General features: G+C 39.3%; 1 protein-coding gene across 6 annotated transcripts in view; it reads right to left on the bottom strand.

The window, feature by feature from the left end:
• The window catches only part of spega (striated muscle enriched protein kinase a), a 90501-nt gene that overhangs the window by 33663 nt on the left and 42146 nt on the right, over nucleotides 1–14692 (bottom strand). For all 6 annotated transcript variants that reach the window (XM_049570263.1, XM_049570266.1, XM_049570265.1 and 3 more), the window contains 9 exons: nucleotides 13166–13312; nucleotides 10148–10330; nucleotides 7736–7899; nucleotides 2637–2725; nucleotides 2297–2472; nucleotides 2022–2208; nucleotides 1643–1716; nucleotides 476–634; nucleotides 167–356 (listed from right to left, as the gene is read on the bottom strand). In XM_049570263.1, coding sequence (XP_049426220.1) covers nucleotides 167–356; nucleotides 476–634; nucleotides 1643–1716; nucleotides 2022–2208; nucleotides 2297–2472; nucleotides 2637–2725; nucleotides 7736–7899; nucleotides 10148–10330; nucleotides 13166–13312 — 1369 coding nt within the window. The remainder of the gene's footprint in view (nucleotides 1–166; nucleotides 357–475; nucleotides 635–1642; nucleotides 1717–2021; nucleotides 2209–2296; nucleotides 2473–2636; nucleotides 2726–7735; nucleotides 7900–10147; nucleotides 10331–13165; nucleotides 13313–14692) is intronic.

The raw sequence follows: 14692 nt of genomic DNA, 5'->3' as shown, positions 1-14692 counted from the left end.
TGTCATTTGCCTTCACTCTTGCCTTCCTCCTGAAGCATTTGTCTTTGCCATTGAAAACAAAACTTGACTTTTATACTGACAGCTTGGTTTTATTTTCCCTCTTCAAAGCCTTTGAAATGACACAATGACTCGTAGAGATATTTTCCATATGAATTATTTCTCTCACATGTGAGAAGAGATGGCAGCCCGAGGTTCTTGCATGTACAGCTCAGCTGTGCATTCAGACTTTCCATAAATGTTTTGAGCAACTGCTGTGTAGAAGCCTTCTGTGTCGCCGCTGACGTGGGCGATGACAAGTGAGTGACGACCCCCCTCTTGAAGGATGCGAACATTATCACTCTCTTCCACTCTTGTCTCTGAAAGAACATCAGTGTGGAAAAAAAAAATCATCAAGGCATTTCCTCTGAAAAGTTCATAGCTGTTATCTGGAAAATCACATACATTAAATGTCAAACACATCACTGGAGATTCTTACCAAAGTGCGTCCATGTGACTTGAGGAGCAGGTGATCCGCTCACCTTACAGTCAAACCGGGCAGTGCGACCTTCGATGACTTCCAAGATGTCAAGCTTACGGGTGAATAGAGGCTCCTTGGACGGGGTGACCTTCAGGGTGGCACTCGAAGTCAACTCCTCTGTAAATTCAACAACACATTCCTTAGTAACAAGTTTTTCTGAGGCTTTTATGAGCATCACTGAAGCGTGATTTAGTTATTTTAAATTTTAATCACTCCTTTTTCTTTCATCCTAAGTTTCAATTACATATGTTGTGTTTAAAATCAAGTAAAGTTGGAATAAAAATCTGTAAAAACATTGATTACATTTTAATTTTAAACAGAAGAGAACATTGTATGACACAGGACCTTACAAAACAAAAAATAAACAAATAAATATAATAAATAAATATAAAATAAATAAATTGTTAGGTTTATATATAAAAATGAAAGAAAGAAAATGAAATAAAGAAAAAGATAAAAAAAATTACATAAACAAATTATGAAATATATATATAAAAACAATTAAATGTTTATATATGAAAATAAATAATAAATAAATCAAAATAAATTTAAAATAGATAAATAAATTATAAAAATAAATAAAAACCCTAAAGTATTTATTAAATATGTATTCATGGAAATAAACAAATAATTAAATTAAAATAAATAAAGAGCAAAGAAACAAAAAATAAACAAATTAAATATATATCAAACTAAAATGTTTAAATATATAATATCTAAAAATAAAAAAAAAACAACAACAAACAGAAAAAGAAACAAACAAACGATCAAACAAAAAATAGACATTTACAAAACAGGGTCAAGATTGCAAAATTTTAAATGGTATGAAAGGCAGAAATTGATGCAGCCTATATCCATAGATTTGTTTTGAACAAAGAAAATTCAGTTTAATTCACTCATTCATGGTTGTGTTATTGATTCCAGATCTGTGCCAAAACAATGACTTCATCGTTGGCCCCTGGCCTAACTTTCATTGAAATCTGTTGACATATTTGACAGTTATTTATTGACTAAAAGATAAACCGACAAACAGAAACTGTTTGTCGGTTTGGCAGATATATGAACGGATATGAATATGTATTTTCCAACTTGTCTTAAACAACAGGAAAAACAGTGTTTGTTCACCTTTGGCAGTGCTCAGCTTGCAAGTGTATGTTCCACTATCATCCTCGTGTACTGAATTTAGCAGCAGACGGCACCTGTAAGATAAAAACAGCCTTTTCAAAAACCCAGCAAAACAGAAACAAACCCCAAAATAAGTCATCATGTAAAAAACTGATGGATGATCAGATTAAATCACTGTTTCACTGACAGTAAAGGACATTAGAACAATGGAGTTTTGGACTAAAATACTTCAGCAACCAATGCTTTACCTGTCTGGATCCATCTTTACACAATTCCAAACCTCCCATATTTAAAACCATTTATTTACACTGGTTAATAATTAAACAAAACTAATAAAATAAAGATGAAAAGAGACATTTTACAGCACACATGAACCCACCTCTTGCCATCAAAGTGCATTTTGCAGTTGAGCAGCGCTGGCTGGACCAGCTTCCCATTGGATAGCCAGTCCACATCGACGTCCGGAGGTCCTGTAATGTAACACTCGAACATGGCCGACTCTCCAGCCCTCACCGCCACACCTTTAACTTCCCTGGTAATTTTCAGTGCTGTCTGTGCTGCAGATGCTGATAAAAAGAACAAAAACAACAAAGAAATATCAAAACATATTCATAACATGATTGAACTAGACAGATTTAATTTCTTATTACTCACCTTTGACATCCACTCTGCACTCTGCTTGCTTGATCCCGTGCTCGTTGATGATCTTGCAGAAGTAAAGCCCAGCGTCTGACCTCTGAGCTGAGCTGATTCTCATTTCACTGGTGCCGTCATCTGTCTCTCGCACGGTGAAACGCCCCGCTGTCTTTACCGTGACTCTGTCCTTCAACCTGGGTCAATATAAAGTGGCTGTCACAGTCGTTTACACTCAGGTGTTTAATAGAGGGCCGTGTGTGTTTGACAGGGGAGCGGTAAGTGACCTTGGTTGAGATAATAGCTTCAGGTGTCTACAAAGACTTTGTCTGTAATAAAGCTTTCAGGAAAGATGTCTTACCAGTAAACCATAGGTTTGGGCTGCCCTTTGACCTTCGCTGAGATGACGACATCTTGACCCTCAGTTACCCCCTGGTCACCTGGTGCCACCTTTTAAAGAATCACAACAAGGCTTTTAACAGGGTGTCTACAGTTATCAGACACCTATATTTGGACAAATCAGATTTTTCTTATTCAGACATTGCAATGAAGTACAAACTGAGCATAGCGTTAGTTAGTTCAGGCAGGACACGATGTCAAGCTAAGTTCACATCTCAGCTATATCAGCTGATCTCAGACAGCCCGATCAACTGATGGAGCAGCTGACTGATGGAAAGGAGTCAGCTGATAGATCACGTGATTCCTTCCTATGCACCCAACTGACTAATCTAATTCAGAGCCCTGTTTAAACTGCTCTGGCCTGCCTACTGTTGCTGCTTCCTCTGCAAACTGCTTTGCAACCCGCCTCCACCCCAGCTCTTCCTTTTCATGTTGTGTCTGACTTATCAGTGTCATTTCTGTTTGTCACTGATGCTGTTATGTTCCCAGGAGCTATTTGCTGCTGCTCTCCCTGCCTTAGGCTTTCCATGTAGGTGCATGGAAGGGCAGGGAGGTTTGCTCTCTCTCTGCCACAGGCTTTCCTTGTCTGCACGTGGAAGGGCAGAGAGGTTTGCTCTCTCCGTCTGAGGCATTCCACATAGGCGCGTGGAAGAGGCTTTCTGCGTAGGCTGAGGAAAGGCAGAGAGGCCCCAGAACAGAGTCATACTGTGGAAGTTTTTATTATTTGTAACCCACACAAGACAATCTACAAATGTGTACCATAATCCACAAATAAATGAAAGCCAATAAAAACTTCTATGCCATAGCGCCAAATATAATACCGTAAATGGAAATTAAGTTTTCTTTGACTAAAGTGTTTCTGACTGAAGTACAATATACAGTGCCCTCCAAAAGTATTGGAACAGTGAGGCCAATTCCTTTATTTTTGTTGTAGACTGAAAATATTTGGGTTTGACATCAAAAGATGAATATGGGACAAGAGATCAACATTTCAGCTTTTATTTCCAGGTATTTACATCTGGATCTGATACACAACTTAGAAGATAGCACCTTTTGTTTGAACCCACCCATTTTTCATGAGAGCAAAAGTATTGGAACATGTCACTGACAGGTGTGTTTTGTTGCCCAGGTGTCTCCCAATTACATTGATTATTCAAACAATAAATAGCACTGAATGTCTGAGCTCAGTTTCAGATTGGGTACGATAGATTTTGCCTGTGCATTTAGAGGTGGAACCAACATGAAAACCAGAGAGCTGTCTATGGGTGAAAAAGAAGCAATTGTGAATCTGAGAGAAGATGGACAATCAATCAGAGCCATTGCACAAACATTGGCCATAGCCAGGACAACCATTTGGAATGTCCTGAAGAAGAAAGAAACCACTGGTGTACTAAGTAACAGACGTTGAACAGGTAGACCAAGGAAAACATCAGCAGTTGATGACAGAAACATTGTGAGAGCTGTAAAAAAAGACCCTAAAACAACTGTTAGTGACATCAGCAACAACCTCCAGAGGGCAGGAGTGAAGGTATCACAATCTACTGTTCACAGAAGACTTCATGAACAAAAGTACAGAGGCTACACCAGAAGATGCAAACCACTCATTAGCAAGAAGAATAGGAAGGCCAGGCTGGAATTTGCCAAAAGGTACAGAGATGAGCCTCAAAAATTCTGGGAAAAAGTTTTATGGACTGATGAGACAAAGATTAACTTTTTCCAAAGTAACGGAAAGGCGAAAGTTTGGAGAAAGAAAGGATCTGCTCATGATCCCAAACACATAAGCTCATCTGTGAAACACGGTGGAGGTAATGTCATGGCTTGGGCTTGCATGGCTTCTTCTGGGACGGGCTCTTTCATCTTCATTGATGATGTAACACATGATGGCAGCAGCAAAATGAACTCAGAAGTCTACAGAAACATTTTGTCTGCTAATTTAAAGAAAGATGCAACCAAACTGATTGGGAGATCCTTCATCATGCAGCAAGATAATGACCCAAGACACACTGCCAAAACAACAAAGGAGTTCATCAGGGGCAAGAAGTGGAAGGATTTAGACTGGCCAAGTCAGTCTCCAGACTTAAACCCAATAGAGCATGCATTTTACCTGCTGAAGAGGAGACTGAAGGGAGTAACCCCCCCAAAACAAACAACAACTGAAAGAGGCTATGGTGAAAGCCTGGAAAAGCATCACAAAAGAAGAATGCAAAAGTTTGGTGATGTCAATGGGTCACAGGTTTGACGCAGTTATTGAAAGCAAAGGATTTGCAACTAAATATTAAGTCTCATTCACTTTTATCTATTTTAAGTTTATATGTTCCAATACTTTTGCTTACCTAAAAATTTTGTGTTCCATTACAAATAATGCTATCTTCTAAGTTGTGTATCAGATCCAGATGTAAATACCTGGAAATAAAAGCTGAAATGTTGATCTCTTGTCTCATATTCATCTTTTGATGTCAAACCCAAATGTTTTCAGTCTACAACAAAAGTAAACGAATTGGACTCACTGTTCCAATACTTTTGGAGGGCACTGTATGTAGTACTGTGCAGAGGTAGGTTTTTTGTTGGAAGATGGCTATTAGAGCAAGTTTGATTAACCTACATTTAACAGGTAATTGTAAGTATAGAGTAAAAAGAGAGACAAGACAAAAAGTATTAGGTTCAGTAGTATATATAAAGATTTGTAGAGTCAGAAATGCAGATTTTCATGATGGCTTGACTCATTCATTCATTCATTCATCTTCTAACCGCTTCATCCTCTTGAGGGTCGCGGGGGGGCTGGAGCCTATCCCAGCTGACATCGGGCGAGAGGCAGGGTACACCCTGGACAGGTCGCCAGACTATCGCAGGGCTGACACATAGAGACAGACAACCATTCACGCTCACATTCACACCTATGGACAATTTAGAGTTATCAATTAACCTGGTCCCCAATCTGCATGTCTTTGGACTGTGGGAGGAAGCCGGAGTGCCCGGAGAGAACCCACACTGACACGGGGAGAACATGCAAACTCCGCACAGAGGGGCTCCCACGCCCGGGATCGAACCGGCAACCCTCTTGCTGTGAGGCGAGAGTGCTAACCACCACACCACCGTGCCGCCCCATGGCTTGACTCATCTTGTCAAAAAAAAAAATTAAAAGATGGATTAAGTGAATTAGATAAAATATATGTGGCAATTAGGACACTTAAATGACACTTAAAATTTAATTAAAGACTTTTTAAGGACCTGCAGACACCCTGTATAAGATTTGAGGGTGTTCCTGTTCGGACCAGCAGCCAAAATTTGATTTAATTATTCAATAGGTCAATCTACAAGAAATCTGTCTGTGACTAATTTGATAATCTGTAAATCATTAGAGTCTGTTTTCAAGCAGATAGTGGTAGCAGCTTTTGAAATGTGAATAGATTTAGCTTTTTTTCTGTGAACTATAATAGAAAATTGAGTGTTTTTGGGTTTTGGACTATTGTTTGGACAGAATAAGCGGACTTAAAAGGTCATTTTAAGCTATGGGAAATTGTTACAATATTTTTTTTTCCTATACAATTTTTTGACATTTTTCTAACAAAACAAACTTTTTAATCAAGAAAATAATCTGAAGATTGACCAATAATGAAAATAAATACTAAAATGAGTGACATGAGTAACTGTTAGCTGTAGCCCTAATTTAAAGAAAAAAAAAAACAATTTCAAACACACACACACACACACACATATATATATACATACATATACGCACATATATATATATATATATATATATACATACACACACACACACATATATATACACATTTTAAAGATTATTTTTTGGGCTTTTTTTTTTGCCTTCAATGAACAGGACAGAGTGAAGAGTGTGAGGTGGGGAGAGAGAGTGGTGGGACGACATGCAGCAAAGGGTTGCAGAGTCGAACTCGTGACTGCTGCAGCGAGGCATCACCCCTATACATGGGGCGCCGGCACCATCCAAGCCACCGACTTTAACATATTAAAAAATATTTGAAAATAACTTACAAGTTACAACAAAAAAACTTGCAGTCAGTCAATCAAACTGGATGCAAAACTGTCCTTCATGTCACATCATATGATGACAGTGCCTAAAACGGCTTCATTTATCAACCTCCTCCTGTTCTAACAACAGTGTGATGAAAGAGTCATGGTACATATCCACAGGATCCGTCTTTTCCACGCTTCCCATTCAGTGTCTATGTAAGCAGCTGTGCAATGCATTCTGGTAGCACCCCAATGCTTTTCAAGAGACTGTGTGTCTGCTCCTCTTTTGCATGAAGTTGAATCTAGGCTACTTAATGCAAATCAGGGCCGTCCAGCGTGACACGCCGCCTCTGGAAACCCACAAAAAACCACTTGTTGTAGATCTACAATGAAGACTATTCAGGAACTGCATGGCTTCTTTCCCAGCTCAGATGATTTCAAAAACACAATTCGGTGAGCTAGTTTTGTAATAGGAGACAATTTCCAAACGGGGCGCCATGTTAGTACGGCTTGGAATCGCTGAGCCCACATGTCAAGTGGCAAGTACAGGAACCAGTGTGCCCCATTGCCTCTGTGGACATGTACCATTACAAATGCCCACTGTACAAATAGCAAAGGAGTTCATCCCAAGTCAACATCTAGCCTGTAGGTTACTATTTTGAGTTGTAATTGAAAAAAACTGCATGATTTTTGGGGGATGTGTGTATCCAGACTTGAAAAAAAAAATCCAGATTTTGCTTCTGAGACTCACCAATCTGATATTAGGGTTGCATGATATGCAAAAAAAATCATATTTTGATTATTATAGCAGATATTGGGAATGGTCATTTTTGCTTTTCATTTTCACTGGAAAAAAAGATGATGATTTTTACTGGGGTCTGTACCAAACAAGTATGTTCCCTGATCTCTGGAATATGATTTGTAGGCTGGGGCGTCTCTGCAGCACCACAATGCTTCATTTATAAAACTATGTTGTGACACATTTTACCCTTCTGCTCCGGCAATTTAATTACTGCACTTGGCCATGTGGTGATTTCCATAATATTTTGATAAATCGTGCCGGGCTACCTGAAATGAGGGTGGTTCTTTGAAGTGGACTCTTTTACACAGAGCAGGTGACTCCCCGAGCTCCATCGCCTCCCCCTGAGGGCTCAGATACTCCTCGTCTGGCTGGGTTGGACTGCTGACTTCCAAGGCCCCGGCTGGTTCCCCACATTGCATGTGGGTTGGCTCTAAGAGAAAAGGAGAGTGGTACTGGACATAAGCATAATCGACTTTCAAGCAGACATCAGCTCCATCTAATTCACTTTTACTTGGGTTCATGGAAAAATCAACTCTGATTTGCACGCTTCTTAATTTCTGTAATTAAGTGCAAATCTCTTTGAAATATGGTTAACATGGCACCAGGGTGGCTTGTTAAACCTTTGGATAGGAACAATCTGTCAGGCCTCTGATGTTTACAGTCTTTGCTTGCTTTTCTGGAGATGACCATCTTTGCCAGGATGAGCAGTTGGCAACATAGAGTAGTGAGTTAAGAGATGAGTGGGCCATGTGCACCCACATGTATACACACACAGGCACACACACAGAGCGCGGGGACCTCTCTGAAGTGACCGTAACTGAACAGATAATGAATTAATCCCTTAATCCCTGACCCAATCATTCGCTTATTCCCATGGAGTTCCAGAGCAGACGCTGTGTCTCAACTCCTGGCAGTGTCTGCTAAAGTCAGAATTAATTCACCACTGGATAGAGAAATATAAAACACTGCCACCCTACAGTACCTCTCTTTAGACTCCTCTGTCTTTCGCTTTCTGCCCTGTCGCTTTCCTTTTCTCCCTGCTTCTTGCTTTCTCTGTAAAACTCAGACATCTGGCATAAGCAGATAACACTGTCAAATGAATAATATCCATGCGTGGAACAGAATTAAGACATGTCCTCTTTTGAGGAGAAAACAATGGCAGAGTGGATAGATAAAAGCACATGAGTACTGCTATTAAACCAACTCAACAGTCTAAAAAGAAAGGGAACTGGGTCATCTGCTGCAAGCTGCAGGTGAAAGAAGTCATTTAAGCTTGTCCACATGCACACACAAATAAGGCTGACTTAGCAATAAAACATTACAATTAAGAGATGTCTTCTTCACAGAAAAACAATGTATGACAGATTCTTTGTCTTAAGTAGGCAGGTGTTCTGAGGAATTGTTGGCACACTGGCATTAAAAAGCAAAAATAACAAAATAACCTACCTAGAGTCACATCTCTGAGCGGCGTCTGTGCACCAGGGGATCAGTCCCAGGAGTATTTACACAGACCTGCCAACTCTTGCACAACTGCTGCACAGTCCAAGCCTGCTAACCTTCCTTTTCGGTCTCATCCTCTCACTGTTATGTCCATAGAGTATAACACTCCTGACGTCCTGAAGCTCACACATCTAAAAAGTCTAAAAAGTAAATGTGCATTAACATTTTTAGTGTGTTTTTGTTTTACTGAACTCCGCAGAGGATAATAATATTGTGAAATGTAACAGCTGGGAACTCTTTTGATGTTTTATGCAGAAATGACAAGAGCACAGTGTTAATCTCCTTCACCATTTGACACCCTTTGTAGCCTACAAGTCATTCTCTCCCTCTAATTTCGCTTGCCCTGCCAAAAATCTGCTGTTGGCCACTAAAATGACTCACATAATCTCCCAACTCCAAGCCCTGTAGCGTGAAATCTAGAGAGATGCAGCAGTAATCTCGCACAGGGACATAAAGCAGACTGCAATTACCCGAGAGAACAAGAGGGCGGCTAAAAATACTCCTGCAAGTTAGACTCCGCTGGCCTAATATGGCAACACAGGCCGCGTGCTGCTAGTGAGACAGTACCAGAGTGTACGCTCACATTTGTTGACAAAACCGGGGAAGTGCAGGTTGCATTTACATGAGCTGAATTAACACTCTGGGAGTGGTACAAGCTTTTCACAAACACCGTGCAATGTAAACACACATCCACTGCAGGCACATTTATAACAGAAACCTTTTCCAAAAGGAATATTTATTTTGTTTACTCCTGATTCTGAATGCCATGGCTGCCTTTAAGACTCGGGGGACCTTTATGTGACGGGGTGACAGGTCTGCGTTTTGAATCTGTACAGAGGGGGGAAGCTCAGTGCCTTTAAGAATTAATGGGTTGCCATGGCAACTATCACTGCGAGGAGCCCCGGTCGGGATGCTGAGCTCCAGCAGGCCTTTGTAGTCATTAAGACAGAATGTCAGGCGGAGGAGGGCTGGCAGTGGATTAAAGCGAGTTTTGTGTGTGTGTGAGTCAACATGTTCATGTATTTCAAGGAGAGCAATGTTTCCATGTGCCTCAACGACGACTCTGTCTTCATTTCAATTTCTGGTACATGCTTGTAAATGTGTCACTGTAGCACCAAATCTAAAAGCAAATCCCTTCGCCTGTTGGGATATCGTTCCATCTCTTGGCCTTGTCTCACCTGATTGGATATGGAGCGTGGCGCTGCAGGATGCTCTGCCCACTGTGTTGACAGCTGTGACGCAGTACAACCCCACATTGTTCGGCCTCATCTGTTTTATCACCAGACTGTGCTTCTCACCCTGAGCCTTAGCCACATGGAAGGCATCGCTCCGGATCTCCACATTATTCTTCCTCCATGTCACTGAGGAGGCAGAGGGAAGCACATTCACACAGATGACAAACATAATAAATCTCCCACAGAAAAACAGGCACAGCACACTCCATCGTACCAAGACCAGGAATGAATAAAGCTCACAGGTTTTGGTTCATACAGATTTTAACTTAAAACTAACTAACTAACTTAAAACTTAAAAAGACCGAGATTTTTCTAAAAAAGCTCAATTTTAAACAGATTTTTATCTCCTCACACAAAAGTAGTTGTCTTTTCTGCTGCAGGAGGACACTAATCACTGCATTTGTTCAGTAAACACAGTGCTGTAGACTGAATCACTTTGATTTCAGTTGCAGAGATGTAAAATCTGCAAACTTGTTTATATCTCTTGGCATTTTTAGCCATATTTATGACATTTAAAGATAGAACACATATTTTAGCCACCTACAAAATAAAAAACAAAAACAAAATCACCTTAAGTGTATGCTGTATTTAATTTTTTTCCTGCCTTATTCTATACACTAACTGACTGATGCAGCGGTAGACCCGTGTTCTGCTAATCAAATTACTATTAAATTACTATTAAATTACAGCCTCAGTTCCCTGTCAGAACGGGCAGTCTGACAGCAAAGTAAAGCTGTGAAAATATTCTAAATATTGCATACACTTGACCATATGTACCATATGTATATGTAAGGCAGCTACCTGTTTAAACCAGTGGGAGGTGCTGTTGTGCTGTATATTTTGCACCAAATGCGGCAGATCACAGCATTTGTCCCTGGAAGGACATCGTAGTTTTGGAATCTGCTCTGTTTAGGACGCTGTGTTTTTAGCATTGTAACAGTAAAGACACAGAAGACAATATTAGTGCTAAAACCACACATTTTGTTAATTTTTTCACTGTCGCTGTTCATTAACATATCAGGCTACAGTCCACCATGAGTTTGACTATAAATACGTTTTTTTTTACTCTTTGAAGATGTTATTAAGGTGAGGCTATGAGTGTGGCTAGCCAGTAGACAATGATGCTGTGTTAGCCTAGTGTGATGGAGCATTAGCTTTTCTGCTAACTGTTAAGCTTATTTGACAATATGAATGTTTTATGTTGGTGATTTATTCCTTTGAGAGAGTTGTATTTAGTTGGCTTTGACAGTTATGTTTATTTTCATTTAATGTACTATTTTTAATGTAAATTATTACTTGAGTTGAGATTTATTTCTTAAAACAATATGAAATAAAATGCAGTCAAGGTTGCATCCACAATCCCAAATCCCGTGTCTGGTGCCTCCTTCTCACTGCATAACACTCCACCACAACTATCAAAAAATAAATAACATTTTTTTTAAAAATCACAAGGTAGGGTCAAGTGAAGGTGCAGAGGGAGTCTGGCGACAGGCATGCAGAGGTAGGGGTTATATATATGTTTTTTAAGTAAGATGGTTTTTAGGTGTCAAAAAGCTAACCAATTGAGACGTGCTCAGCACCATTTCATTTTACACTGTGGGGGGTTTCTACCCACAAGTTATTGTAAACAACTATTCATTTATGTTGTTTTTATTGTTTTAAATAGAACGATACCCTTCTATACATGTATGATGAACCACCTCTAAGGGTATTTTTGATTTTTGACTTGCTGAATATTTTCTATATTTTTGTACTAGAAATTCTGTTCCCACTTTTATACTACTGCCATGGTTTGTTTAACTATAAAACTAAAAGCAAGAAAAGAGAGAAAAAAGAGGTTGCAAACAACACTGTGATTACATATGTGAAAATAGTAATTAAAAAATGCAAAACAGTGGATTATCACAAAAAACTATTCATAAAACTATAAAACATTTCTCAGCTAATTAGCTTTTGTCAGCTACAATCATTATTGCTGCAACATCTTAAAAAACTTACTTACCTAGGACTTTGTAATATTGACTGTTTAAACTTGTTTTTTTTACAATTTTTATTTCTAATTTTCAAAAAGAAATAAAAATATACAAAAAAGCATAAATATAGCAAACACATACAAAATTGTGGAAGCCGAGAACGCCATGATCCCCAGGTTATGCCATTATCTCAGGGTCATGACTTAATTATTGTGTATCTCAAGTTATCAAAACAAGAAAACAAATGGCCAGTTTCTTTAGATAAGATAATTATCAGGAGAAAATGGCTTTTGTTGCCTGTGAAGTTGCAGCCAGGCTAGTCTTTACCTTAAAGGACAAGAATTGATCTGAATGTTATGTCTAATTAATGATTAAATAAAATAATTTGCGAGAGTGAATTACATTACTTCAATAAATTACATCAATAAATAAAACTGATTGATTGATTGACATGTAAAGTCAATGTAAAGACGCGATTAGGGGCAAATTCCCACCGGACGGCGCAATGGATGTGACACGAATGGCGCAAATTAAGCAGCCATTCATTAAGCAAGTAGTGCAATTCCTTTTTTCAATTTTATTCGCGAGTGATTCCATGTGTGTATGATGTGAGTTATTCAGGCATATCAAGCGAGTCAACACAAAATATTGTAGCGTTCAAACTTGCGCAAGTAACATGACATGAAAATTCGAGTTTGGTGTGAACACAACATAACAGAGAGACAACTTCTGCCCGCTTTATTGATTAAAGTGCAGTCTGATGTATTGATCAGTGAGGGGTACGCCTTGATGTGACACTGTCAGCTTAAATCAGTTGCTACAGTTGTCAAGGCGCCATCTATGCATGCTGGCATGGCACTCCTGATCTCTGATAAACAACATATGTAGTAAGAGGAAATGAGCATGGCCATTCTCAGCTTCCGTACAAGGAAACAAGATAGAGGCAAAAAACAAATCAACACTTTGTTCAGCATGTTCTCAGTTGTACCTGTAGGGGACGGGCTCCCAGTGACAATACATTTCAGCGTGACCTCCGAGCCGCTGCATCCGGTGGTGTCCACAAGAGGCCTCTCAAACCTCGGGCCCTCAGCTGACTCTTCATCAGCAGACAAGTAGGAGTCATCGGACGAGCCCCCTGAAAACAACAGGTCAGTTTTAACTGCCTGTGTCCTGTTAACCGCTTTCATAAATGGGTCAGGCCCCAAAATTAGTAATGGGCTACTTTCTTTTTTTGGGTCCCCATGTGAAATGAGTTCTATCAATGAGTCTGAGCCCTGAGGCAAGTCTGTGTATTGGATTCATTTTCCATAGTGGACAATATAATAGATGCCTGTACTACTTTTTTTGTTAAGTTTTAGATCCATATCTACATTTTTATGCGTTTGAAGTGATCACTCTGTACTGGCTGTTTTAGTGCTATTGTGTTTATTTGTTCTATCTCCTTCCAACCTCTCCAGGTAATGAATATCATTAATACACTGCCCCGGGCAATCTGAAACGATTACATTAAAGTCAATGGAGCACAGCCATGTTGTTGTTGGACCCTGGTCTGAGCTGGCCCGATGCAACACTATGATTGGCCAGTCTACATCAGGGGGCAGGGCTCAGAGAAGGGCCAATTCTTGAGTGATGGCCCAAAACATGTTTTGTGAGGTCAGTGACCTTGACCTTTGACCTTAAACCACAAAATTCTAATCAGCTCATTCTTAAAGTGGACGTTAATGCCAAAGTTAAAGAAATTCCCTCAAACTATTCTTGAGATATCGCATTCAGGAGAATGAGACTGACAAGGTCAAAGTGACCTTGATCTTTGCCTACCAAAGTCTAATCAGTTTATTGTTAAGTTGAACTGGATTTTGTACCAAATTTGAAGAAATTCCATAATGGTGTTCTTGAGATATTGTCTTTGCAAGAATGGACAGATGGAGAGACTAACAGACAGACCCAAAAACATGTCGCCTTCAGCCATGGCGAGCGCCGACACAGATGCATGAGAATATCATCTTACAGGACTTTAGGGGCTGGTATTATTGCCTTTGTACATACACAAGTACAAACACAGCCAAAAAATCCAAACTTACAACTGTAAAATGGAGGTCACTATTTGCTTATTTGTTAATTAAATTATACAGTGCTGAAGTCTTTATCCCTAAACCTAATCAATATTTTCCACATTCGATTAAATTCATCTTCTTTCACTCTTAGAAAATAATTAATTTTTTCTCATCACAAACATTCAAGTTTTGTGTTTAATTTATATAATCTTAAATTGGACAGACCTAAATAATGTATGTGTATTAGGTATTTAGCAACAACAACAACAACAACAACAACACAAAAAGTTTATCCTATTCTGTAATTAGTTATTCATCCCATAGCCTCTTAAATTAATCCTGCAGGAGGTTGAGAACCACTTACTTAAGCTAATAGAGCCAAAGTACCGCTTTACATACAGTACTTAAAGGAAGTTGGTTCATAAGCTGGGTTCACCACATCCAGAAAAACATGGACATAC

Source organism: Epinephelus fuscoguttatus, linkage group LG24 (assembly GCF_011397635.1).
Source record: "Epinephelus fuscoguttatus linkage group LG24, E.fuscoguttatus.final_Chr_v1".
Taxonomy (NCBI): domain Eukaryota; kingdom Metazoa; phylum Chordata; class Actinopteri; order Perciformes; family Serranidae; genus Epinephelus; species Epinephelus fuscoguttatus.
Note: the sequence above shows the minus strand (reverse complement) of the source record. Positions and strands in the feature narration are given on the sequence as shown.